General features: G+C 53.8%; 1 protein-coding gene across 5 annotated transcripts; it reads left to right on the top strand.

Moving 5' to 3' along the window:
• The first annotated feature begins 2,844 nt into the window (after positions 1-2,844).
• Pcdh1 (protocadherin 1) lies at positions 2,845-26,216 on the top strand. 5 transcript variants are annotated; one of them, XM_021150387.3, is made up of 6 exons: positions 5,056-5,165; positions 11,277-12,139; positions 15,387-17,582; positions 22,686-22,905; positions 23,856-23,894; positions 24,997-25,124. In XM_021150387.3, exons 1-5 carry the CDS (start codon positions 5,126-5,128, stop codon positions 23,879-23,881), a joined length of 3,345 nt encoding a protein of 1,114 aa, XP_021006046.1. In that variant the 5' UTR covers positions 5,056-5,125; the 3' UTR covers positions 23,882-23,894; positions 24,997-25,124. The 5 variants fall into 5 exon arrangements, with proteins under 5 accessions (XP_021006044.1, XP_021006043.1, XP_021006047.1 ...); XM_021150385.3 differs by lacking the exons at positions 5,056-5,165; positions 23,856-23,894 and adding an exon at positions 2,845-3,055 and having other exon boundaries at positions 24,997-26,216; XM_021150384.3 differs by lacking the exon at positions 23,856-23,894 and having other exon boundaries at positions 5,034-5,165; positions 24,997-26,216.
• Positions 26,217-26,928: the final 712 nt, after the last annotated feature.

Here is a 26,928-nt window from a genome sequence, read left to right as displayed (position 1 = left end):
TGCTGCCTCCCAGAACAGCATCTCAGGGAACAACTTCCCATCTCCTAGACAACAGAGTCTTAGCTACAGCCCCCACACAACAGTGGTCCAGCTATATTACCAAGAAATGGCGTCCTAGCTACACCAGAGCTTTGGAGTTTTAGCTGCAGCCGTAACAGCATCCCAGTGAAAGCCTTGCACACAAGGACAGCCCAGTTACAATCCTGGGTAATAGCATCTTAGCTATAGCCAATCCTCAATATGCTGTCATCAGAGCTATAGCTTCAGGACCAATAGCATGCTAGCTACAATCCTATATACAACGGTAGCTCTGTTCTCATCCCAGGTAACAGCCTGCTTTTCAGGTACAGGCTCCTAGCAACAGCTTTTTATCTCCTTTAAGACCTACACAGTAGATTCAGAAACAGCCCTAACTACATCAAATTAATACAAAACAGCTCAGCTATAGTCAGTCTCAAGTGCATCAGCCACACACCTTCAGCTTCCAGACCAATGGTACACACACACACACACACACACACACACACACACACACACACACACAATTCCACAATAGTCTCTTGGGTCGTCTGATTATCTGGCTTTAGCCTAGGCACACTAGCATTATAACAACCTGAGTCACCAGCCTTTCTATTAGTTTTAGGTTCTCCCACATCCCAGTCCTCTTAGCTACAGACCATCCCAGGTAAACACATGCCAGCAAGCATCCCGGCCATTTTCATACCCAGCATCACCCAGGCTCCATTCTCTGGACACAGTCCCAGATGGACTCTCAGTCACTGTCAGTTTGAGGAGCCTCCCCCAAGGCTTCACTTGCCAACTGGTCCTCCTCCCAGTTTGGTACAGGGCCAAGAGCCTGGCTTCCTTCTTCAGATGCTACCTCCTCTACTCCCTGACCATCCTCCTTGAAGTCTCAGCTCTCTTGCCTGCCTTCCTGGGGTGGGGGTGGGGGCGGGGGTGGGAAACAAGCCCCAATACTCATACCTACAATTGTCCCAACTCAGGTCCCCACAGAGACAGTCTGGCAGCTGGAGTAGGAAGGAATATGAAACAGGGAAGAATAATGACCATACCCTACTATTGCTGCCTTGGCCCAGTTCTATTCCAACCAGTTGGTGCAGGATTTTGGGTTGATGATGGTGGAGCAGGGAGGATGGAGGGGAACATCTGGGAGATTAGCATTTCCTGCCCAGCTCTGCGGCTGCTGGTCCTGCTCAGCCCCGAGCAAAGGAGGAGAACAGAGGAGCCTTTGAATGGCTCCCAGCAAGCAGCCTGGGAGGGTTTGCTGCAGTGGGCAGCAGGCACATGCTGGGGGCAGGGAGGCTGGGGCAGCTCCTCTGTGGAAGATTTCTTCTCTTCGGCCCACTGATTTGCTTTTTGGTGCCGTGTTCAATGGTGGAGAGAGTATGAGCTTTGCAAGGGACAGAGAGAAGACACTTAAACGACAGGCCCTTCCTGCATCTCCCATTGAGCACCCCAGGTGGGTTCCTGGGGCTGAGGGTGAGCAGAAGGTCCAGATCAGAAAGGCAGAGGAGTCGGGGGTGGGGGTGCTCTGGAAGATCTCTGGCAGTTCTCCATCGCTCCTTCAGCAAGTTATAGCTCTCACCCCTACCTTGAAGAATGTCCCACATAAAGAGGCCCAGAGGCTAGGAAGAGGAGAAAGCAGAAGAAACACAGACAGAAGAAAGGTGTAGATAGGAAAATGAGGGAGGGACAGAAATGGGGGGGGGCGTCCAGCGGTTACGGCAGAGACCTAGAGAGCAGTCACTACACTTTCCATACACAGCACCTGGCCTTGCTACAGATAACCTTCCTCATTCGCCTGACCTGGAACATGGAGCCTTGGCTTCTAAAGCGGAACTAGGCAGGAGGTCCTACTGAATTGGGGCACTTGGCAGCCTGGGTACCAAAACCTGAACGAGAGGGAGTGCCCACGCTGTTCATGCACCTCAAGATGGCGCCAGAGAGCCAGAGCTGAACGCAAGAAACCAAGTATTGGAGTGTGAGACACTGCGTGTGACACGGTGTGTGACTCGCCGAGTGTGTGGCAAGGGAGCTTGTGGCACGGTGAGGGGAGTGTGACACAAGTCGTGACACTGAGCCGCTTCACGGAGTAGAGACCCATTTGACTCTATGAGGTGTGTTAAGTCACTGCCTGAAGCGTGCGGCAGAAGCTCTACACCGCCCAGAGGGCAGGTGATCAGGGGACCTTCGAACAGACTGACATCAGGAGCGTCATTTCATCCTCGCACTGGATTTTCATCCCAGTCCTCACTGTAGACCTCCAAGATCCCATCCCCTAACCCTTTCTATAGTTCCTTTTATATTCTCACCCCTATTACAGCTCCGGCCGGAGGGGGAGGGGCGGACTTCCCCGGGGCGCAAAGAGAAGGGTGGGCCACTCCGGAGCCAGACTCCAGGGTCTGACTGGGAAAAGGGTGGGCCTGGAGGGGCAGCTCCCCTGGGAAGATGCTGGGGAAGAAAGAGCCAGAAGAGACACTTCTCGTGCCTTGACTTCCCGAGCGGCAGAGTAGGGGACAGGTGTTTGAAGCAGGACAGAGCAATTCCGAAGGGGTCCTGGATGGAGGCTTAGGTGGGATGAGTGTAAGGTGAAGAGCCGAAAAGGAAGCCTGTGCAGTCGGCCTTAGGCAAGTGGGGGGCAGCGTAAGAGGAGGGGGTGCTGTTTTGGGGACGCGGTGGTCAGGGTCCCCTCCCAGCGGGACCAGATCGGTCCGGGCTCCACCTCCCGGCCGAAGGGGGGGGGGCGGGAGGAGGGCGGGCAGGCCGGGAGGGAGGGGGAGGGAGGGGGCGGGCCGGCTGTGCGCTCCGCTCTCTGCTGGCTCCGCCGCCGCCGCCGCCGCCGCTGCCGCCTCACACACTAGCGGAGCGGGAGCGCGGCGAGGACGCGAAGCCGCCGGGCTGCTGCGCCCACAGCCAGCCGGAGCCGGAGCCTGAACCGCAGCGCCAGCCCCAGCCGTGTAGAGCCGCAGCCCGCGCCGGGGCCGGCGGCGGCTCACGGACAGCGGGGCAGGCGACCGGTGCTGCCCCGAGGCGGGTAAGGATCTGGCGGCGGCGGCTCGGGGCCCAGAGCGGCCATGGCCGGCGGGAGCTGAGGGAGGGGCGCTCGGTGGAGCGAGGAGACCGGGGCCCAGTCGATGCCCAGCGCGCCGCGACTGAGGCGGAGGCCGCTGGGACACCGGGTGGGGGGTTGCGGCTGGGGCTCCTTGGCCTCCAAGGTCCACTGCGAGAAGCCGAGAGAAGGGAGGGGGTGCCGAGTTGGACCCCAGCCCCGGCGTCCGCACCCGGGCGCGCTCCAAGCCGCGGGGATGAGAGACTCCAGGAGCGCGCGGAATGGAGAAGGTTTCGGGGAAGCGCAAGGCCCTCAGCTCAGCTGGGGGCTGCCGGAGGACCAGGGAAGCTAGGAACATTATCCACGACACACACACTTGTTGGGCGATTTGCTCAGCTCACTCAAGCGCTTCCAGCTCATCGCGGACACTTGGAAGAGCCACATCACAGACACATACACACATACATTCACCCGTACATATGTGAGCACAGACATACCTCCCGCACACCAGCGCCCACTGGGGCACAGTCACCAGCTCAGAAGCTGCTTCGGCGCCTGCACGATCAGCAGCGGGCACACACAAGCCGTGGCCATAGATAGCTACAACACAATCGGGTGTGATACTGAGCAATGCCAGACACACAAACACAACCTCGTGCCTTCCTGTACGAATGTAACTGCCTCGGTTCGCCAGATGAACGCTCAAAACCTAGCTCCCTACACATACCGCTGAAGGAACGCACCCTAACATAAATGGTTGCCCACTCCTTGGCCAGGACATAGGTATACAGCACAGGTCTTGCTTGCCCCTCTCTACTGCACCCACACATATACAATCCAGTGCCTCATAACACGCCTTGATAGCACACACCCTAGCAGAGAGGAACCTACAGCAGCGCCTCACAAACAGAATCCACTGCTTCAAGCATCTTAACACTGGCTGTCACACACACCTTACACCAACAGTGTCACATTACACTCCGCAGCGCGCGCACACACACACATACACACGCGCGCACACACACACCACACTCCACTCTCCCTGGCCAGATTCCCTCGGGAGAAGCCTCCAGGTTCTCCTAGAGAGCATCCAGAGCCCTGTCACCTCAATCGGGACTTTGTTATTGTAAATATCGGCACAACCGGAGCCCCCGGGCCGGCCAGACCGGCTTCTCGGCGACACCTCCCCCCACTTCCACTCCGGGGCCTGACCGGCTGGGTATTCCGGGAACAAGCTGGACCTGACAGGCCGCGCCATGCCGCCACCCTGGAGCTGTGTGGCCCTAGATCCCTTTGCACAATACTAGAGAAGGTGTTTGAGACCTTTTTCGGGCCATTTAGTTGCTTCCTCCGAGCCACCTGGGTCCCTAGCACACCTAGGTCCCGCACACCTTGGGTGCCCCTCTACCGGGGCCGGGTTGTAGGCCAGTCCGGTGTGCCGACAAAGCCTCGGGGCTAGAATGGAGACCGCAGCATGCGCAGAAGAAAAACTGGTAGGCGAACAGGACTCTCGTTCCTTCCTTCAGCCACTCTCTGGTAGTTGAGGCTTCTGGCCTCAGTTTCCCCAACAGTGAGGGTAACTATTGCTTCAGCAGGAAAAACGAGTGACGCTGAGGCCATCGAGGACTGAGTGCAGAGCAAGTACCCTGTCTCTGTCGCCTTGAGAGGATCGGTTTTATGAGAATGTCCCCGCCCGGCCAGGCTCGCGGCTTTGTGATTCCGGCGCCGGCTTCCTCCCTGCCCCCCTCCCGGCGCCCGCTGCGCTGCTCCCGCCGGCGCCGGCTTCTGGGGGACCTAGGCGGAGGCCGGAGGTGCGGGAGAGGAGGGATTCCCCGCGGCGGTCCTGAAGGCTAGGGACGCAAGTGGCCTCCTGGCCTAAGAGAGTTCCTACTATACTGCGCCTCACCTAGTCTCACCTTGGGCTCCAGGAGGCCAGGCGTCACCCTGGTGGGGGCGGGGACAGCGACCAAAACCTTAGGAGCGATCGTCGCCTCCCACTACACACAAACACACTCGCGCACACACTAGGCGGCCTCTGGGAGGAGGCGCTCGGGCATGCTTGGGTGTGTGCGGAGAGCGCTCACTGACCGAGAAGGTGAGGACTAGGGCTGCTCTTGCTAGTTAAACCCAGGACTTAGAGCTGGAAGGTGCGGCGCTTCTTCCAGCACCTGCTCTCGGTCAGCCCTCACGAGCTACCTGGTCCTGGACAACCCAGAAGGTATTTGTGGCAGCCTTAGAGGTCTAGTGTGTGAGAGCACCTGGGTGCTACTTTCTTGAGTAGGGGGGTCCGCGGTGGTGTTGAAACCTGTAATAACTGGGCTAGGACAGAGGATGGATTCCAGGAGAGAATCTAAGAAACCTCAGAAAGGAGGAAAAATCGGGTAGGGGGAACAGGGTCGGGGCTCTAGAGCAGCCTCATCTAGCCTCCTCTCCTACCATCTCTAGTTCCATATTAGAAGGCACTAGCTATAAAGGAGTATCTATCTCCCAGCTCTGGGGACTTCTGCAGAGAGCTGGGCAAGAGACACTGTGGAATGGGGCCTGCATGCGTGGGGAGGAGCTAAGAGGGAATCCGAGTTCCATTTCTGTTGTGGGGTGAGAGGTGCTCCTGCCAGGAACAAAGGTAGTTGGTGTTGCAGAGATGGATTTTGTTCAACAATGTATTGTACTGTTTCCCAGCGCCTATTGTGGGTGCAGTAGTAGAACACACACTATCTTTTCTTTCATAGGCTAGCATATTCGTTCATTGATTCGATGAGCCAGAGAGCACCTACTATGTGCCGGGTGGTGGAGTAAAATGCTCTTTCATAGGGTTGGAGGACTTAAATATCGAATCTGTCTTGCAATGTATCTGATCTCATTTAGTTCTCCCAAATAACTTCAAGAGGCAGATTTTTTAAAAATGTATTACCTTTATTTATCTAATTTACCTATGTGCATACACACATATATTTGGAGGTCAGAAAATGACTTTCAGTGGTCAGTTTTCTCCTTCCACTCTGTAGGCCTCAGGAATTAAACTATGGGTCATCAGGCTTGGGACCAGCCCCTTTATTCACTGAGTGGGCTTGCTTGCCCAAGAGACAGGTCCTCCCCACCCACATTTGATACTACAGAAATAAGGTCACACAACTGGAGAAGTGTTGGGGAGAGGGTTTGAACTCAGCAATCTGGTTCAAGAATGCAGGTGCCTGGAAGCCTGCAGAGGCTAATAGCCGGTTCTGGGAGATAGGGAAGAGGAACAGTACTGCTCACTGTGGGAAGCCCCTGAGCGGCTCCACCCCATGCGGCTGGGCTTCCTCACCCTCCCGCCCAGGCTCTGAGATGCTCTCTTTGTACTTTGGTGTTCTGAGCTTGCAGCACCGGCGGCGACTGTTGTGTAATGGTGCAGGGGCAGGTGTGAGAGGTCAGGGGCTTCAGAGCTGACCTACTCACTGAACAGTGAAAAGCTCTCCTCACAGCATCCAGCAAGAGGTGAACCTTGCTCCCAAGGTTCCAAGTGAACCCTCAACCTGTCCTCATGCCTCACGTGTCTCCGATGTTGACATAAGATGGGGTTTCCTTCGGCCTTTCTGGACTCTTGTTCCCTTGTCCCTCACTCGCACACCTCTTATGGGTTTTTTGGCTCCTCCATCCTGATGGGGCTGGATGGGTCAGAGTGCCTTTCTCTACTTAGGGCCTGTCTTGTCAGGGTCTTGGGCACCCATGTCACTGGGTGGAGAGGCACCCTTCCCTAGGAAGGCCTCCCAGGCAGATAAGGTACTAATCACTTCAAAGGCCACCGCCAGAGACTAATGACCCTCCACCAACCGCCTGGGACAAAGTTCAGTGGTGTTGGGGGTAGGGGTGTGGAAAGGCCTCTTTACTGCTTTGCTTCTCCCAGCCCTTCCTGGCAGGCCACATGACTCTACAGCTGCAAATGGTTGGGAGCTTAGGTTCCCTCCTTGTCAGGCCAGGTTGGCAATCCAGGGTTGAGTGAGAGGTAATAAGTGTAGGGAATGCCATACTTCAGCTTCAGGTTTCTGTTGAGTCTTCCCAAATCCACTCTTTAAGATGGGAAGAGACACTCTTTCATAGATCCCGCCTTTTCATACCGTTTGTGACCCAGAGTGTTTTAACATAGTTTTGAGTCTGGATGGAGCATGGTGGGCACTCCTTTAAGCCCAGCACTCAGGAGACAGAGGCAGATGAATCTCTGAGTTAAGGCCAGCCTGGTCTACAGATTGAGTTCCAGGAGAGCTAGCGCTATAGAGACAAACCTTGTCTTGAAAAACAGAAAAAAAGGAAAATATTTGGGGAGGGTGCTATAATAATAAGTAATATCAATTTCAAATGACAGAGGATTCACTAAAATGTTTAGCAGTGTACTAGTAGAGCCTTAATTTGTTGGGGGTGGGTGTTGGTAGTGGTGGCGGTGATGTTGACATAAGTGATGATATATAGTGTGCATGGCTTAAGCTCTTTTTCAACTAGTGTCTCTCAAGGTTGTTTTCCTAGACCTTTTGTATTAGAATTGCTTAGGGGGTTCTCCAGATCTCACCTTCCAATCAAAATTCCTAAGGGTAGGGCCAGATAATCCCTATTTTGGAAGAACTTCAAGGACACAAACCCTCCTCAACTCTTGTCCCCATCCTGAGTCACCCTCTTTTTACACCCCATCCCCAGTGAAAAGCCTTTCTGGACTGTAGCTGACTAGAGGCAAAGTAAGGTCTTAAAGAGAAGTGGCCCTGGGAGGACTGAGAGGGGTTTGTGTCTCTGGTTGTGATTCCAAGATAGGAAAAGAGCCCCAAGTGAGAGGCATAGTATTTAGCTATCAAAGTGGCCATAAATCAAAATCACCCCGGCTTCATCAGACCACAGACCCTTCAATTTGCCGCCTAGTTTTGTGAACAGACATTTTTCTAGAAAAATCCTACTTGGTGATGCGGTGTAGTTAGTTCTCCCAGGCGGTGTGACCTCCGAAACACAATTCTTGATCCGGGGGTGGGGGACATAAAAGAGGAGGCTTTTTTGGACGGTCCTCTGGAGCTATGTTCGGGAGTATCATGATATTCCTCCTCCTTGAGAGAGTGAGCTGCGGAGAGGAGGCTTGTACACTTAAATGGTAACCGCCTCACAGGTTCAGGAGGGGTCTATAGTTGCAGAAGGCTCCCCAAGGAAGGGGAAGTGCTTGAGTTGTGCAGGGGATCTGTGCATTTGGCGAATAGTTGCTGAGCATCTACTACAGAGTTGCCTCTTACCCCAGTGGATTCCTAGGGAATTGGCAAGTAGGCAAGTGAGTCAGCCATTGACCAAGGCCATCATAAGCTAAACCCAGGGAACTAAAATAACCCCTGCCACATGAGAATCGTTTATTTCAGCCCTACTGTGTGTCAGGTCCAATGTTAGATGACACAGTAAACAATCAGAGGGTTATAATTGTAATCTCAACTCTCAAGAGGCTCCAGAGTAAGGCCAGCCTAGACTACATGCCCTGAATTCCAGGATGACCTGGGTCACAGTGTGTGAGACCCTGCCTCAAGAAATGCTCTCTCCTCGTAGTCCTGAAGGAAAGATAAATATTGGCCAATTTTCCAAATAGGCCAGTAACTACAAATGTGCTAAGTGCTTTGAAAGAAAAGACCATTTGTTGAGTGCTTACATCGTTACAAACATTTAGCCTACATGAACTCAAACCCACTGGGAAATACGTGGTATCGTCTCCATTTGACAGATGAAAAAAATCGAGGCCTTGAATTGTTTGCTTCAGGAAGTAGGCAGCTGGAGCTGAAGTCACACACCCAGTTGGGGCTGAAGTTACACCCCAGGTTCTGTCTTACATATGCCAAATGGGTACACAGAGGTAACTCAGCAAACTGACAGTCACTGGGCTAGAGTCAGTGTCACAGCAGATGGGCCCAGTCTTTAGTGCTGTGCTCTAGGGCCCAGGACACAGCCTAGCACATTTTAAGTGACTCATATGCACGTGTTAAGTATGTGAATGAGCACCTAGCATATACCCACTTTTACCCAGCTTCAGCAGTGGGTCAGTGTGTGTGTGTGGGGGGGTGGGGGATGGAATGAGTGAGACTGTGAACTCTTGCCCCTTTGGAATGAATGTCTGGCATCTTCTTCCTGGGGTGACAGAGAACACAAGAATAGGTGTCCAATACTATTGCTGAACAAACAGGGCCGGGCGGTGTCCGGGGCAGCCCAGTGATTCATTGCCTTAGGATTGGAGTAGACAATAAGTGGCTGTGAGTTGGAGGAGGAGAGGTCACTGTGGGTTGGAGAGGCTTGGGAAGGCACTGTAGGCTTGCAGGAGGAGGTAGAACCTGTCTGCAGTGGGATGGGCATGAGCAGTGTCAGGCCTGGGAGAGAAATTAAAGGGATGGGGAAGACAAATGGAGCATGAGGCCTCCTCCCTCCTTACAGAAATGCTGGGCAGAGACTTGGGATTTGAATAGAGGAAGGGTTCACCATGGTTGAGGGTTTTGGGGGGTGATGAGAAACCAATGACTGGGACTGTACTGACAGGTCTGATAACATGGGCAGGTGGACAGCCTCAGAACAGGGTGATGAAAGAGGCAGCTATTGTGGTCATGGTGGTGCAACTTGTAGTCTAGAATGTTCACAGCACAGCCCTTCCTGGAAGGCTCTGAGGATGGCAGAGAGGAGGGTATGAGATACACTGGACTATTTAGAAGCGGGGAAGGGATGAGTAGGTTCTGGATGTCTGCAGGGATAAGGGTCAAACAGGAGCCAGAGCCAGATGTGACGGTGCACATCTGTAATCCCAGCATCCTGAAAGCTGAGTCAGGAGTTCAAGGATAGCCTGGGATACCTACTGAGACTTTGTCTAAATAAAGACAAGGTCTGAGAATGTGGCTCAGTGGTAGACCATTTGTCTAGCATGTGCAATGCCCGGTGCTCAATTCTCAGCACTGGGGAAAAATTAAAATAAACCAGGAGGCAGATGATCATCTGGAGAGCAGAGGGGGTGGACCAGGGAAGGGCTGATGGTGTCATCCAAGCTCTGGCCTAGTTAGACCTGCTGGGTTCTCTGTTGCTAAGGACAGGCCAGGGCAGCTCCCAATGCCAAGTTGAGGGTCAGTCACTCCTAACCCCAATCTTGACCTCCACCACTCCTTCCACACACCTAGCCATTGGCAACAGGCAGCAAGGAATGCTGGAAACCATGTGTGTGTGTGTGTGTGTGTGTGTGTGTGTGTGTGTGTGTGTTGAGGCACATTTGTGGGGAAGTCAGGGAGGACTAACACCTATTCAACTTTAGCATTTTCTTTTTAAAAAATTTTTTTATTATATTTATTTATTCTGGGGGTGGGGAGTGCATGTCACAGAAAACTTTTGGGGAATGTCAGAGGATAATTTACAAGAGCCAGTTCTCTCCTTCTGATGTGGGTCCTAAGGACTGAACACAGGTCTTCAGGCTTGGCAGCAGATATCTTTACCCACTGAGCCATCTCCCCGGCCCTGCCACTAGCCATTTTCACAAGATTCTGGCATTCAATTGTGGGACTGGGGAACACTGGGTATTGTGGATGCTGTTTGTCAAAAACGGACAGCTATAAAGAGAAACCCTGTCTCGAAAAACCAAAAAAAAAAAAAAAAAAAAAAAAAAGGATTTAGGATATGATACCTAATAAACACGAATGAGAGATGAACCCCTCTTCCTCCAGCTAGCACGAGTGGGACGCATAGGAATGACTCTCAGGGTCCTGGGTGTCTGGGGGCGGGTGAATGCACACTGCTTGGTACTATAGATGTGGGGCGGAGTGCTCCAACTGGAGATGTCCCAGGCCTAACCTTCCACTTGGTTTTGCTCCCTATCTTAGTATCAGGGTAATTACCATGGGTGACTAAGGCAAGATGTTGGTGAGAAGGAGGCGTTGTGCAAAGCTTACAGCTGAAAGCGGATGGGGGGCGGTACCCAGGGAACGTCAGCTGGGGAAGGGCGTGCCCCAGGCAGGAGCTTCTGTAGACCTGCCTGTCGCTTTATCAACGTCTCCAGCTGGGTCGTACACAGCTGCTGCACCCCACTGTGGGTGAGGCTCTGGGTTCTGGAATCACAGTTCGGGGCTAGGATTGACTCCTTGTGGGAGAATTGTGTATCAGTGGGAGAGGGAGAGTGGGAGGTGGCTCTGACAGCCTTCCGAGTCAGTTTCTTCTTCATAGCTGATGGCCTCTACTTTGTGTCTTCTTGTAGTTCTCCTGATTCTGGAGCCTGCCAGGATGGGGCCTCTGAGGCCCAGCCCAGGGCCTGGGGGGCGGCGGTTGCTGCTGCCCCCCTTACTGCTGGCACTGCTGCTCCTATTGGCTCCATCTGCCAGCCATACCACCCAGGTAGTATACAAGGTGCCAGAGGAACAGCCGCCCAACACCCTTATTGGGAGCCTTGCTGCCGACTACGGTTTGCCAGACGTGGGTCATCTGTATAAACTAGAGGTAGGTGCTCCGTATCTTCGAGTGGATGGCAAGACTGGAGACATTTTCACCACAGAGACCTCCATTGATCGAGAGGGGCTCCGTGAATGCCAGAACCAGATCCCCGGGAATCCCTGTATCCTGGAGTTTGAGGTGTCAATCACGGACCTCGTGCAGAACGGCAGTCCCCGGCTGTTAGAGGGCCAGATAGAGGTGCAAGACATCAATGACAACACGCCGAACTTTGCCTCGCCAGTCATTACCCTGGCCATCCCCGAGAACACCAACATCGGCTCGCTCTTCCCCATCCCACTGGCCACAGACCGTGACGCCGGCCCCAATGGTGTAGCATCCTATGAGCTGCAGGCTGGGCCTGAGGCCCAGGAGCTATTTGGACTACAGGTAGCGGAGGACCAGGAGGAGAAGCAGCCACAGCTCATTGTCATGGGCAACCTGGACCGCGAACGCTGGGACTCCTACGACCTCACCATCAAGGTACAGGATGGAGGCAATCCTCCACGTGCCAGCAGCGCCCTGCTTCGTGTCACTGTGCTTGATACAAACGACAACGCCCCCAAGTTCGAGCGGCCTACCTACGAAGCCGAGCTGTCTGAGAACAGTCCCATTGGCCACTCGGTCATCCAGGTGAGAGGCCCACTCCATCTAACCTGTTGGGGTGAGCCACCTTTAGAGATGAGACCCGCCAAAAGCAGGTGTAAGGTTCCTTCACTTAGGGAAATAACAAAACAGAATGCTGTAGTGTTTGCCCATCCATCTCCCCAACCCCAGCCAAAGCAGGATTTCCCACCTGCTTCCTCTCCTCCACCCCAACAAGGGGTACTTTTTGTTTGGTTGGTTTTGGTTTTTCTAGACAGGGTTTCTCTCTGTAGCCCTGGCTGTCCTGGAACTCAACTATGTAGACCAGGCTGGCCTGGAGCTCAGAAATCTGCCTGCCTCTACCTCCCAAGTGCCACCACTGCCCGGCTACAAGTGGTACTTTCTTCCACTGTCAAACTACTTAGATGACATTGACAGATCATCTCAGTACCTTCATACCTCCCCGTCTGTCTCAATTTAAGAAAACTTCTGGGAAGTGAAAATGCTCCAGGCTCAGGGAGTGGCCTCTCCTTAGCCCAGTCTGGATCAAGGAATGCATCTTTTATGCAGTAGATCCTCTCCTGAATTGAGAGTATCCATCCTCCTACCCAGGGGTAGGTCCCTTTAGCTGGTGAGATTTTTTTACTTCAGCTGAAGGCACCTCATTGTGGCCCCTGTCCAACAAAGTCCTGAGATTGTGTCATCCAGGAGGGTCCCCGCTTTTGACAAATCTCATAGACTCCTTCCCCAGCCATGGGGTGCCATTGGTATGTGGTGTTTAAGATAGTTGCAGGGGGGCCAGCAACTCTTTAGAAGTTCTCGGCGCCCTTCTTCATGGGAACTGCCCCAGGGGCTGGGCAGCAGCTTGGTGGGGCTGAGGCCTGGGAAGGAGCGGAGAAGCGTCCCTGCAGACGGGTGGGTGTATCTCCCGCTGTCATCTCAGTCCTTGGCCTCCTGCCAGCCCCATCTTCTTTCTCCTTCCCCATGGGCTGAAGCTATCTCTGTCCATGAAGTGAGCTAACCAAAGAGAGATCAGCTGTTTGGACACCGTTACCCAACCTGAGAGACCCTTCATTCTGGGTCTGGGAACCGAAGTGAGTGGGTGGGGGTTTTTATCTCGTCTAGAGACTGGTGGACGAGAATCTAGAAACGAGGCTGAGAAAGAATAGAAAGACAGCCATTCAGAGTGGTGAATAATAATAGCCTAGGTGCCAGGCACTGTTCTAAATGCACTATGTGTATTATATAATTCAATCCTTGTAGTACAAGGTAAGCGAGCATTATCCCCATCTTATGGATAGGAAACTGAGCCCTTAGAGATTTCTAAACTTGCCTGAGGTCAGAGCCCACCTTAGCTCATGTCCTGTACTCTGTCTTTACATCTTCTCAGTGAGGTGATGCCAGAAATACAGAGGCCTTGGAGGCTGACCATCCCGGAGAGTGGCTAGGAAGGAAGGAGAGTTAGAACAAAGCAGGAGTGAAACGCTGGGAGTCACAGATAGAAACAAAGGTGAGCAGTGCAGGGAAGGAGATAGCTAAGAACTGAGGTGACCAGTCTAGAGACCGGGAGACCATAGGAGAGCTGTCCATCACCACCAGAGAGCTAGTGATGGACACGGTGAGGCTGGTAGGGCAAAAGCTAGAGATTTGCCTGCAAAGGTGCGAAGGGTCAGAGGTGACGCACACCTTTAATCCCGGCACTTGGGAGGCAGAGGCAGGTGGATCTCTGAGTTCGAGGCCAGCCTGGTTTACCGAGTGAGTTCCAGGACAGCCAGGGCTACACAGAGAAACCCTGTTTTGGGAGGCGGAGGGGGGAGGAGGTTCAAAAGGACACCAAAGGTAGCTGGGAGCCCTCGACCAGGAGTCTCCCCAGTAGAAAAGCCTTGACAAGAATGGATGGAGTTCCCTCAGAAGAAGGACAGAAGCCCAACAGTGGTTTGAGGTGGGCCTCTGGGTATAGTCCTCACTGTGTAGCTGCATTCCTTAGAACCAGATGGCTGAGTGAATGAATGAATGAATGAATGAATGATTGACAGACAGACAGATCAAAAGGAAAGAGCAATTCAGCACACGTGCCATGCTCAAGACAGTATTAGTTATTTCTTTATATTATCCCATTTAACCTTCATCACAATCTAATGAAATACGTTCTATTATTCTCCCCCATTTTATGTATTGGTAGAGTGAGGCTTGGGAAGATTAAGTAATTGGCCCAAAGCCATATAATTAATTGGAAAGCAGTAGAGCTGGGATTTGAACTCAAGGCTTTCATTTTGCTCCTTAGAGGCTCTGTCAAGTTATACCTACTCCTCCTTCCCACCCTCTCCCCTGACACACACACACACACACACACACACACACATTCATTACATTTTGTTTGGATGTAAATACCTTTAACCCCTCACCAGTAGGTACCTCATGGCCATTCCCACCTGGCTTCTGTTGCCCCATTACCACCCATGTTTGTATAGACTGGGTCCCAGTGCAGGGCGGCCTTGGCGTGGGAGGGCGTGCCCACTGCAAAGGGACAGGCAGTTCATTGTTTGGTGCTGGAAGCCCAGCCTGCTGCCAGCAGGCTCTGTGGCCTGCACCAACCCCTCCCTTCTGGCCTCAGGCTCAGGCCGGATTCCTCCACTGGTGCCTTGCCAGCAGCAGACAACAGTTAAGGAGCTGCAGAAACAGGTTTCCCCAGTTTGACAGCAGTGGCTGGGTTGGGCCTGCTGGGCTTTTTCTGACCCGTATCTCTACCTGGCTGCTTTCAATAGAAATCCCCTCACCTGGGGCCTCTAGCTGGGCATGGGGGTCTCCATTGATGCGTGCACACACATGAACAAACACATCTTCTCGAACTCAGATAAAATCACAGCTTACAGTCTGTGTGTATGTATGTCACATGCCTGCATACCAGGTATGCACATAGGTGCATGCATGCCAACCATCTCTACTGCTTAAACCCTTTCTCATCCATTTGGAAGGCTGTGGGGAGGGACAGTTCATTTATCCAGAATGCTTGTTAGCTCATCTCTGTGCTTAGGTGGACTGGTTCAAATGAAGAGTAGAATATAATTCTGCCCAGTCCTGGTGATGCAGCAGCTCTAAGAAGGATTTGCAAGCTGCATCTGGGCTCTTTAGGAAAATAGGTTAGCGGTGTCTACCGTAGTGCCAGGCCTAGGGGGAAGACTGTACCATGTGCCGCTTATGGAAAGGGTGCTAAGTTAGCATCATTGATGTGCTTGTGGGAAAGGACATTAGCAGCATGGGGATCCTAGCTTACTAACCTGCCCGTTTCCTGTAGGTGAAAGCTAACGACTCGGACCAAGGTGCCAATGCGGAGATTGACTACACGTTTCACCAGGCACCTGAGGTTGTCAGGCGCCTTTTGCGACTAGACCGAAACACTGGACTTATCACCGTCCAGGGCCCTGTGGACCGCGAGGATCTAAGCACTCTGCGTTTCTCGGTGCTCGCCAAGGACCGAGGTGCCACCCCCAAGAGTGCCCGTGCCCAGGTAGTTGTGACTGTGAAAGACATGAACGACAATGCCCCGACCATCGAGATCCGAGGCATAGGGCTGGTGACTCATCAAGACGGAATGGCTAACATATCAGAGGACGTGGCCGAGGAGACCGCCGTGGCCTTGGTGCAGGTGTCTGATCGAGACGAGGGAGAGAATGCAGCCGTCACCTGTGTCGTAGCAGGTGATGTGCCCTTCCAGCTACGCCAGGCCAGTGAAACAGGCAGCGACAGCAAGAAAAAGTATTTCCTGCAGACCACCACCCCTCTCGACTATGAAAAAGTCAAAGACTACACCATCGAGATCGTGGCTGTGGACTCCGGCAACCCTCCACTCTCTAGCACCAACTCCCTCAAGGTGCAGGTGGTAGACGTCAATGACAACGCCCCCGTCTTCACCCAGAGCATCACTGAAGTTGCCTTCCCAGAAAACAACAAGCCTGGTGAAGTGGTGGCCGAGGTCACAGCCAGTGATGCTGACTCTGGCTCTAACGCAGAGCTGGTATACTCGCTGGAACCTGAGCCAGCTGCCCAAGGGCTCTTCACTATCTCGCCCGAGAATGGAGAGATCCGGGTGAAGACATCACTGGATCGGGAACAGAGAGACAGCTATGAGCTGAAGGTGGTTGCGGCCGACAGGGGCAGTCCCAGCCTTCAGGGCACAGCCACAGTCCTCGTCAATGTGCTCGACTGTAATGACAATGACCCCAAATTTATGCTGAGTGGCTACAACTTCTCAGTGATGGAGAATATGCCAGCGCTGAGTCCAGTGGGTATGGTGACTGTCATTGATGGAGACAAGGGGGAGAATGCCCGGGTGCAGCTCTCGGTAGAGCAGGACAATGGTGACTTTGTTATCCAGAATGGCACAGGCACCATCTTATCCAGTTTGAGCTTCGATCGGGAGCAACAGAGTACCTACACCTTCCAACTGAAGGCCGTAGATGGCGGAGTCCCACCTCGTTCGGCTTATGTCGGTGTCACCATCAATGTGCTGGATGAGAACGACAATGCACCCTTTATCACCGCCCCCTCCAACACATCTCACCGACTGCTGACCCCGCAGACACGTCTTGGTGAGACAGTCAGCCAGGTGACAGCGGAGGACATTGACTCTGGTATCAATGCCGAGCTGACCTATAGCATCGCTGGCGGCAACCCTTATGGGCTCTTCCAGATTGGATCACATTCGGGCGCCATCACACTGGAAAAGGAAATTGAACGGCGCCACCACGGGTTACACCGCCTTGTGGTGAAGGTCAGCGACCGTGGCAAGCCCCCTCGCTATGGCACAGCCTTAGTCCACCTTTACGTCAACGAGACCTTAGCCAACCGCACGCTGCTAGAGACCCTCCTCGTCCATAGCCTGGACACGCCCCTGGATATTGACATCGCTGGGGATCCAGAATACGAGCGTTCCAAGCAGCGTGGCAACATTCTCTTTGGGGTTGTAGCCGGTGTGGTGGCCGTCGCCTTACTCATAGCCCTGGCAGTACTAGTGCGCTACTGCCGGCAGCGGGAGGCCAAGAGCGGCTACCAGGCTGGTAAGAAGGAGACTAAGGACCTGTATGCCCCCAAGCCCAGCGGCAAAGCTGCTAAGGGAAGCAAGAGCAAAGGGAAGAAAAGCAAGTCACCGAAACCTGTGAAGCCAGTGGAGGATGAAGATGACACCGGGCTGCAGAAGTCCCTCAAGTTCAACCTAATGAGCGATGCCCCTGGAGACAGTCCCCGAATCCACCTGCCCCTCAACTACCCACCAGGCAGCCCCGACTTGGGCCGCCATTACCGCTCCAACTCCCCACTGCCTTCTATTCAGCTGCAACCCCAGTCACCCTCGGCCTCCAAGAAGCACCAGGTGGTGCAGGACCTGCCGCCTGCAAACACATTTGTGGGCACTGGGGACACCACGTCCACGGGCTCCGAGCAGTACTCCGACTACAGCTATCGCACCAACCCCCCCAAATACCCCAGCAAGCAGGTAGGCCAGCCCTTTCGGCTTAGCACGCCCCAGCCCCCACCCCACCCCTACCATGGGGCCATCTGGACCGAGGTGTGGGAGTGATAGAGCAGGTGTGTCTTGCCTGCCATGATCGACTAGATCATGAGGGAGCATCCTGAGGTAACTGTGGGAGGTGGGAACACTGAGCTCAGGGTACTGAGGCCTCAACTAAGGACCCTGCTGCCTTGCCCAGATATGGAGGCTTAGGCTGAGTAGATACTGATAGGGAGGCTTCCTCAAGTCTCCCCTCCCCACAAGGGAGAAGTGTGTGCCTTATCAGATCTCAGGATGCTGAACTAGCTACTGGGTCTTTCAGGTGGAGCTAATGGACAGGTAAATAGGTTTGGAGACAGAAGGGTACAGGCGGTTATTGGAGAAGATTACTCCAAATCTGGGTCTCTATTGGAGATCAGCTATATAGGTGCTTTTTTGGAGGGGACACGGAAGACCTAGAATCTGGGTGGGGACTTTACCGGGGAGGGGGGCACCTCCCCACTTGTGCCTTCTATATGTACTGTGTATTAACTTCTTCCTTATCCCCAGGCCCTGGGGGCTGGCCCCACATCCCCTACCCCCAGCCCTATTCATGTGGCCTTACAATAAAGTTCTCTATTTTTGGAGTTTTGGTTTCTTATTTTCTCGGAACTGAGAGAAGCAGCGAGAGAGACTGGAAGTAGCTTTGTTCTCAAATCCTGCCTTGATTTCACCATGTCTACCCTTTATCCCTCCCTGCTCCCTATGCCTGCCTATTCTATTCAAGCCCTATCTTAGCTTGTCATCCTCTGCCTACCCCAACAGCCATTTCCATGTCTGGAAGTTCCAACTTTCAAACAGAGCAGTGTGGTAGCATGCTCCCTCAGCCCATGTTTGTGAGAGGCTGTCTCCCTGGTCCAAGACAGTGTTTTTCCCATCTGCCTACATGGAGTAGCATCTGAGAGACACCAGAGCACCTGTGTGAGGTGGCAGTCTGCCTTCCTGCCCCAGGTGAAGCCAGAGAACCTTTTCATTACACCATCCACCTTCCCTCAGGGCAAGATCTTCCCCCAAGTCCCTTCCCCAGCCTCTATCACACCAACAACTCTGCAATTAGCTGGCCCTGCCCTGTGGCTCGCCAAGATCACCAGCCTGGGCTCCAGAGAGGGAGGGCCCTGGGAGAGGCAGGTGCTTCTCCAACACTGCAGAGACCTTCTTTGTACCCTTGAGTGAGCCATTGTCATAGGATGAGGTGTCCCAGCTCTGCCTCCTGTCCAAAGCCATCTCCCTTCCCTTCCTTCACCTCCTTACCCTAGCCAGGACTGCCAGCTAGCTCTCTCTCTCCCTCCGTCTCTCACTTCTTGCTCTCCTGGGTCTTCCCTGTCTCTGGTTGTGCTTGAGGGAAGTTACGTTGTGGGTGAGGGGCCTCCTGCCATGGTGGAGTCTCTGAGGCCAGAGGCAACTTATCTCCATGGTGACCAAAGAGGCTTGAGACACTCCCAGGAGGACCAAGGTGCCAGCTTCCTTTTTTGTTCCATCTATAAACTCCCCAAAGCCCTGGGGTACCCCCAAAGTGAAAAGACAATCTGAACAATTTGGAGGAGCAGGTCGTGGGGAGGTCATATCTAGTTATGACTTCTTTCTCCTAAGAAGTCAGGCTCTGTCAGGTGACCTCCAGAAACTCCCAACTCTTTCTCTTCCATTTCTGCCTGGCAACCGTTGCTTCTTCCTTTCCTTCCAGTTTGCTGATCCCTTTATTCCTCCAAGGTCTGAAGGCTTGTCCCTCACTGGGCACCGACTCAACCCATCCATGGGACCATACTGAATACCTCCTCCCAGCCTTTGAGTATCACCAACCCAAACTACCTGTTGTCATCATCCGAGCAGATAGGCCAAGTTTCTACCGCAGGCTCTGCATGGTACTCGGCTTTGATGAAAAAATGGTTGCCAAGTGAAATGAATCTTAAGTGCCAAGTGAGAAGGGACATAGGATGCTTTTCCCTATGTGTAATGCAAAAGTATTTTAGCTTTCTTTTTTCCTCCTTTCTCTCTCTCTCTCTCTCTCTCTCTCTCTCTCTCTCTCTCTCTCTCTCTCTCTTTCTCTCTCTCTCTCAGACAGGGTCTCATTATGTAGCCTTGAATGGCCGGTCTGGAGCTTGCTATGTATACCTGGCTGGCCTTGAACTCATAGAGATCCACTGCCTTTGCCTTCCTAGAGCTGGAATGAACTCACGCTACCACATACGATTCTGTGGAATTTGTATTACTGCTATTCTTTCTCATTTCGGGAAGCCTCGATAGGCGTAAGGTACCATATGTGAATTCACTCGGCGCTCGTAACTTTGTGACACGGGCCAGTTTATTATAGTTATTTCACATAAGTGAAAACCAGCCACTGATGGAGTCAGAATTTAAGCACATAGCATCAGGGAGTCTGATTTCCAGAGTCTGCCATTATCTACTATACAATTAAAAGATGATTTCATGATTAAGTTAGCAAGAGACTAGCTATCACATTAGCCTATAAAAGGTACTGCAAAACCCTGTAACAAAGGCTGAACTTGTTAAACTTGTATAACTGAGCTCCCACATTTGTTTGACTTTAGTGCCTCCTCCCACTTTTAGGATATAATATGGGGGAACTAGGAATGGGCTTCTGGGAGAATAGGAACCCAGAGCCAGCTTGTCAGTGGTGGGTAGGATTTGGGCAGAAGAGTCCCCTTGCCTAGGGTCACTGTGTGAGCAGCTCTTCTTGAACCAGGGTTGAGTATGACCAGGGTGGAAGGGAACCATTTTGGTTGGAGTGGAGGGTATAGGAGAGAGTATAGTGAGCCTGGACACCTTGCTAAATGTCACTCAAGAAGAAAAGTCCCTTTCATCTGTTTCCTGGAGGAAGTGAAGTTTAGAAAGAGCACTGCCCTGCTTAACCTGTGTAAAGCCTTAGCTCAATCCCCATTTGTATTGGGGGTGGGGTGGGGGTGGGGATGGGGGGAAGCATTGGAGCACTACAATGACAGTGAGAATGACGGGTGGATGGGTTTGACTGAATTTAAGGAGAAAGGGCCAGTAATAGCCAAGATCTGAATTGCTAGGGATTGGGGTTGTGGATGAGGGAGAAACTCCCAGGATTCCCCGGGTGGGTATCAGCTTTCAGAGTGTGGGTGACGGGACAGTAATGAGCTCACTGCCTGTGTGAAAGACAATCGATGAAAAATAATTTCATTTCAGAGATGTTGGATGGGGAGGGTCTGTAGAGGCAGGTAGTCCGTGAAATGCTTAGCAAGGTCTCAGGAACTTCAGGACTGGAGATGGATTGATTTGGGACCTGGTCTTTTAGGAATTGCCTGAGCAGTTAAGGTTGAGAATAACCACCCAGCTTTTCACTGGAAAAAAAAAACAAACCAAACCAAACAAACAAACAAACAAACAAAACCCTGGGAAAAGCCCAGGGACAAGGGCAAGGGACTTGCAAACATACAGGACCGAAGGATTTGATCACCAGGTTCTTCAAAGAAGGGCTGCCCTGTGCCTTTGAGGACCATCCCCAAGCCTGTTTATCCCAATGCCAGGTGGTCCTTGCTCCTATAAAATCTGCTAGCCCCAAAGGTGCAGGTCAGTTTTAGAGACCTTATTCCTTACCCAGACCTTGCATCACTTGGGTTCTTGGAAATGTTGAAGGTAGCAGTGGGCCGCCTTCCTATTACTGCAAGGCTCCTTGTCCTGAGACCCCAACTGTGACCCCAAACTCCAAACATTAATAGGGGGCTCTAAAAGGGCTGGGGAGTGAGAGTGTGGGTTTACAGACTCCAGATCACCTCTTTTGAATATTTCCTTGACCTCTTATGAAAGGGCCACAGATCTGAGACAAGGCGCTTCTTGTCCTGAAGGATTAGCCTGTTGACTCATCAACAGGACCTGGGCCTTGTTGCTCCTCTGGCCTCTAGGGGCCCAGGATCTGTGCCCTCCCCAACTCCTAATTTCTGGTTGGCAGGAAAAACCAATGGAGGTCCCAGGTGGGTGGCTTGATGGCTATGCCAAGTGCCAGGCTGAGGTTGCCAGGCTCCTGGTCTGATCATTAACCCGTGGCAGGCAGACAGGACTTACTGGCAGGAAACAGCCTGTCACCATTCTGTTCTCCCAATGCCAGCACCCAATCTCCATTTGTCTGGTTCCACAGAGCAGGAGGTCCCTCCTAGGTCTTTTCATTTCCTAAAGGGGTCTCTTTAGCCTTCCCAATTCCTTGATGGGTGTCATATGTTCTACCAGGCAGGGTCTTGCCCTCTAAAGCCACTTTCCTGACATGGAGTACCGACCGAGAGGTTCCAATTCTGTTCTCTGACCCCACAGGTCTGACTTCTTACCAGGTTCCCTCTCCTCTCCCCATCTGCTCCCACACCTGGGCCTCTATGAAGGGATGTGTTAGGGTGGCTGAGGGCTCAGTAGGATGGGGCTCTTTGAGGCCTCAGCACTACAGACGTGGTCTGAGGAGCAAGATGCAAGAGGCTTGTCCCTTTTGGATGGAGGCAATGGCAAGTTTCAGAGCAGTGAGACAGGTGAGGAACTCAAGCCTAGAAGGTACACTTAGACTCCTCTGTGCAGAGGAGCTCTCTGGGAATTAGGAGTCCTCTGCTTTCAGGATGCTGTTTGAGACGCTTGAGGCCCACGCTGGTGTTTAGAAGCCAGGCTGGCATTTGGATTTGGCTGAGTCTGTGCTGTTCTGCTCTTCGTCTCTACTCTCTCCTGGCACTTCTTCTGGAAAGGCAAGGGAGGCCATGCCTGTATCGGGAAGCTTGGCTAGGGCCAGAAGAGCTGTGCTGAAATGGTTTACGACTGGGGATGGCGGTCTGGGGCTGGTGATAACCGTGGGAACCTATGCTGTGTTGGGACTTTTGAGTGTGTGGACTTGGCTGTACTGGGAGCTAGCCTTCAATTTCGAGGCATCTCTGCTAGAGGTTGTGCTTTCTGGGGCCTATGCTGTACTAAGGGCCCGGGCCTCCTCTTGGCTGCTGCTGTGGCCTGGGAGGGTCCTGTTGGGCTTGGGGACTGGTGTGGTGCTGGGCCCCATGGAGGAGGCTAGCCAGCCAAGAGTGACACTCTCTCTCCCTACAGTTACCTCACCGCCGTGTCACCTTCTCGGCCACCAGTCAGGCCCAGGAGCTGCAGGATCCATCACAGCACAGTTATTATGACAGTGGCCTGGAGGAATCGGAAACACCCTCTAGCAAGTCATCCTCCGGCCCCCGGCTTGGTCCCCTGGCTCTTCCTGAGGACCACTACGAGCGTACCACCCCTGACGGCAGCATAGGTGAAATGGAGCACCCCGAGAATGGTGAGGAGCTTCAGCAGGCTGAGGCACCCCAGGAATGAGTAAAAATCCAAGAGGGGTAACGATGCTTTAAAACGATCCTCCATGATGTCTTGAGCGCTGTCTGTATGTCCGGTAGCAAGCACCAGCATTAAGATATATGTCTGCTCGTTTACTCCTTACCTGAGAACTCACCTTATGGTCGGTCGGTCTGGGAAACAGACTGGGGAGGGGGCGTGGTTTCTGCAACTTGCCCAAAGTTACACATCTGGACAGTGACAGACCTGAAAGGGATTTATATCCAAGTCTGACTCTGGGGCCTTTGGGTTCAGCCATCACCTTACACAGCCTTCCTGGCCACAGGGATCCTGAGAATGGCGACCAGGAGGCTCAGATAATGGCAAGGAGGCTGGAAGGGGGACGGTGGTCCCCAAATAAGTGAGAGGATTTGACATGAGAGCATGAAGTTCTCATGATGCCCGGATGCTCTGAGGAACTCAGGGAAGAATAAACTCTCCCCCTCCCCTAGGAGAAGAGCGGGAGAAGGTTTGCTTAAGGAAGAGGGGGTGGGGGGAGTCTGGGAGGGTGGGCCTGTCTAGGAGGAGTTTGAAGGGAGGAGCTGGAGGAGAGGTGAGTGTGGGAAAGGATGGTGAGAGGGTGCCTATGCTGCGTGTGTGTGTGTGTGTGTGTGTGTGTGTGTGTGTGTGTGTGTGCAGGTTTCTGTGGCAACCTGTGGTGGGGACTCTAAATAAGCCAGCCCTTGGGATAGAAAGACTGTCTTAGAGCTGACCTTTGGTCTTAGACCTCTTTCAGTCCAAAGTCTCCCTCCTCCCAAAAGATGAGAAGTCCCAGACTTCACCCTGAGTCATAGGGCTCTAACCTCTCAGGCCCTGGGCCCAGAGCACCCTCTGCCCCTTCTCCTGCCACTCCATGCGTGACCTCATACCAGTCTCGTCCTTTTTGTGCCCGCGCAGAGCCGGCTGGCCGGAGCAGGCCCTGAGGCAGAGTGCCAGGTAGGTGGGAGCTGCTCTGGGGTCTGGGGTCTAGGGGACTCGCCCCAGCACCCAGCCCCGCCCACCCAGTGCTCTGTGCCATACAGGGGTCCCCCAAGCCTGAACTCCAGAGCTTTGGCACTTTGAGGGTTAACAACAAGACTAGCCCCTCCTCACCTTACACTGGCAGGAGGCCAACTTAGGGTGGGTGAGCCCCTGCCAGGGGTAGAGCTTCTCAGTCATGTCCCCGAGGGGGGTCACCGCCTGGTGCTGTCCCCGAGTGAGGGCGGCCCAGGGGCAGCTGTGACAGGAAGTGCTCATGGCCCAGCCGTTCCCATGGAGATTCTCGCTGCCCAGCAACCACACTGGCTACTGCTGATGTCAGGCGGCCAACTCCTGTTCCCGTGGGTGTTCTGGGCAGGGAGCTGGGGGCAAGGCCAGGGTGGTGGCTGGTGAGGGGCTGGTGTGAGGTGGGCAGGGGCTGCATGAGTATGCTTGTTGTTGTGTGTCTGTGTGTGTGTGTGTGTGCTTATGTGTGACCAGCCCACGTAGATGCTCGTCTCCTCCCCTTCTCCCCTTGGCTTTAAAGTGAAACATTGCTCTGCTCGGTGGGGAGGGGTTGTGAGGAAGCTGGGAGCATGTAAGGCTTGAGGGGACTTGGAAGGTATGTGCAGTCTTTGTCTGGGGACAGGTGTCTGATGGAGTAGATTTGTATAACCACGGCTCTATGTGTGTGTGTAGGGGCGGGGGAGGGGCTCTAAATGACAGCGGGGTTTCCTCAGCTCCATCTGAAGGTGGAATTCCATGATTGAACCTGTCTGGAGACAGGTGAGGGTTTGTAGGTGAGCTGTTTGCACACCTGTCTGAAGGCAGATTCGGTGTGTGAGAGAGAAGAGTGCTGGGAGTGAAGCTGAAAGAACTGCACCTACTTTAGGGAGTTGGGGGGGACTGTCCTAGAGGGCAGCGGAATAGTGACAGTGGGCCACAGGTGGGTAAGGAAGGCTATGCTTGCCTGAGGAGCTCGCACCTCAGGTCAGAAGCAGAATGTGTATGATAAGGAGAGGCCATAGAGCAGAGCTTTTTGAGTGTGCCATCCCTAATGGCTGTTCTTGCTCTTCTGCAGACCTCCGACCTTTGCCCGACGTCGCCATGACGGGCACATGTACCCGGGAGTGCAGCGAGTTTGGTCACTCTGACACATGCTGGATGCCTGGCCAGTCGTCTCCCAGCCGCCGGACCAAGAGCAGCGCCCTCAAACTCTCCACCTTCGTGCCTTACCAGGACCGAGGAGGGCAGGAGCCTGCGGGCGCCGGAAGCCCCAGCCCCCCGGAAGACCGGAACACCAAAACGGCCCCCGTGCGCCTCCTGCCCTCCTACAGTGCCTTCTCCCACAGTAGCCATGACTCCTGCAAGGACTCGGCCACCTTGGAGGAAATTCCCTTGACCCAGACCTCGGACTTCCCACCCACAGCCACACCGGCATCTGCCCAGACCGCCGCCAAGCGTGAGATCTACCTGTGAGCCCCCTTCTGGCCGGCGGCCACCCCTCCCCCAGTCGCCGGCCAGCTCCCAACCGGGTCTATTCCAGGGCCCCACTCCTTTCTTCCCTCCGGCGTGGACTCTGTGGCCAGGGCCCGATCGGCGGGAGTACTGGCTTCAAGACCACGTTGGCCCTTGCCCCCACGCAGGGTCCAAGTCCCTTCCCCTATTCCTACCCCTTAGCTCCAAGGAGCCCCTTCTACCCCCTCTATGGGGCTCCACCCAGCGGATGCCCTTGAGGGCTCCTCTGCAATGACTGGGCTCCCTTCCATCTACTTCTAGGGAGCACCCCCTTACTTTGGGCAGATGGTGGAGTCAAGAGTGGGCAGCACACTTTAACTCATTGTTTCCTGCATGGCTGACCAGGGCAGTGTAGCCTTGCAGCTGGGTAAACTAGGGGACTTAGTCCCTGGGAATACTCAAAGGAAACTTTCCACCACCAGGGGCTCTCTGAAGGGCTGTTGTTACCAAAGGTGGGGTGGGGATTGGGGTGAGAGTGCTGCGAAGGCCTCTTCCAGTACTGCTCCTGGGCTGGCCCACCTGCCTGTCACAGGCTCATGCCTGATCCCACCTGGGCACCCCCTTTCCCTGCTGGTCTTGCGGTGTCTGTATATAAGGACCTTGGAATGATGTCCCCCATTTCTGCCTGATTTGCAACTTTTCTTGTTGATGTTGTGTTGTCTTGGGGGGCCCCTCTGAGGGGGACCTGCCCTGTGCCCCTCCTCCCTGCCGCAGTGCCCCCCCAGGCCTCTATTGTTCCATGTTGTAAATACCCCTGGGGCCTTGGTGGGATGGGGGTGCAGGCCAAGGAAACAAAGGGTGGGTGGGGGTGGGGACAGGGGTAACATTCGCCTATCAGCAGAGCTGGGCTTTTATTTAATTTTTTTTCTTAAAAAAATACAAATCTCTATTTTTTTGGAACTGTTGCGCTGTGCCCTGGGGGGGGATCCCCGCTCAGACTGGCCTCCCACACCCAGATGAGCATCACAAGAGGGGCCCTGAGGCTGTGGGGGGCGCAGCTGGACAGGGATGGGATGACTGTGCCTCTGGCCTGGTTGGGTAAGTTGGGAGCAGGAAAGTTTGTTCAGGGGGTGGCTGGTGGCCGCCTCCTGTGTGGGGGGACCTTGTCTCCTGTATGGAGTGACCTTGCCTCCTCCCTGCCCTCCAACCCCCAGCCCCTGCCATGACTGACCCATCAGCCTGTAAAACCACCATTGCCTTGATCTCAGGGGGTGGGAAGGGCTGCCTCAGGGCACCCTGGGCTCCAGGCCCCTTCTTCCAGTTGGGCTTCCCTTCATCAGGGTCAGGGGTCCCATGGGGAGGGGGTGGAGAGGTTAGGGGGCAGAGAAGCCCAGTCAGCCATGATGAGGTGGGGGTGTTTCTTCACCTTGGGGGGCCAAGGTGTGAGGGGCATCCTGCAGAGTGCCCCCATCTCCCACTGTGGCCATCTCTTAGCCTCAGCCTCTCTTCCTTCCAGAAGCCCCCACTGCCTTGGCCCCTACCTCTCCAGCTCCCT

The sequence above is a fragment of the Mus caroli genome, unplaced genomic scaffold, assembly GCF_978045245.1.
Source record: "Mus caroli unplaced genomic scaffold, Mus_caroli_1 scaffold_19, whole genome shotgun sequence".
NCBI classification, from domain to species: domain Eukaryota; kingdom Metazoa; phylum Chordata; class Mammalia; order Rodentia; family Muridae; genus Mus; species Mus caroli.
The sequence above is the reverse complement of the archived record's forward strand: the minus strand, read 5'-3'. Positions and strand labels throughout refer to the sequence as shown.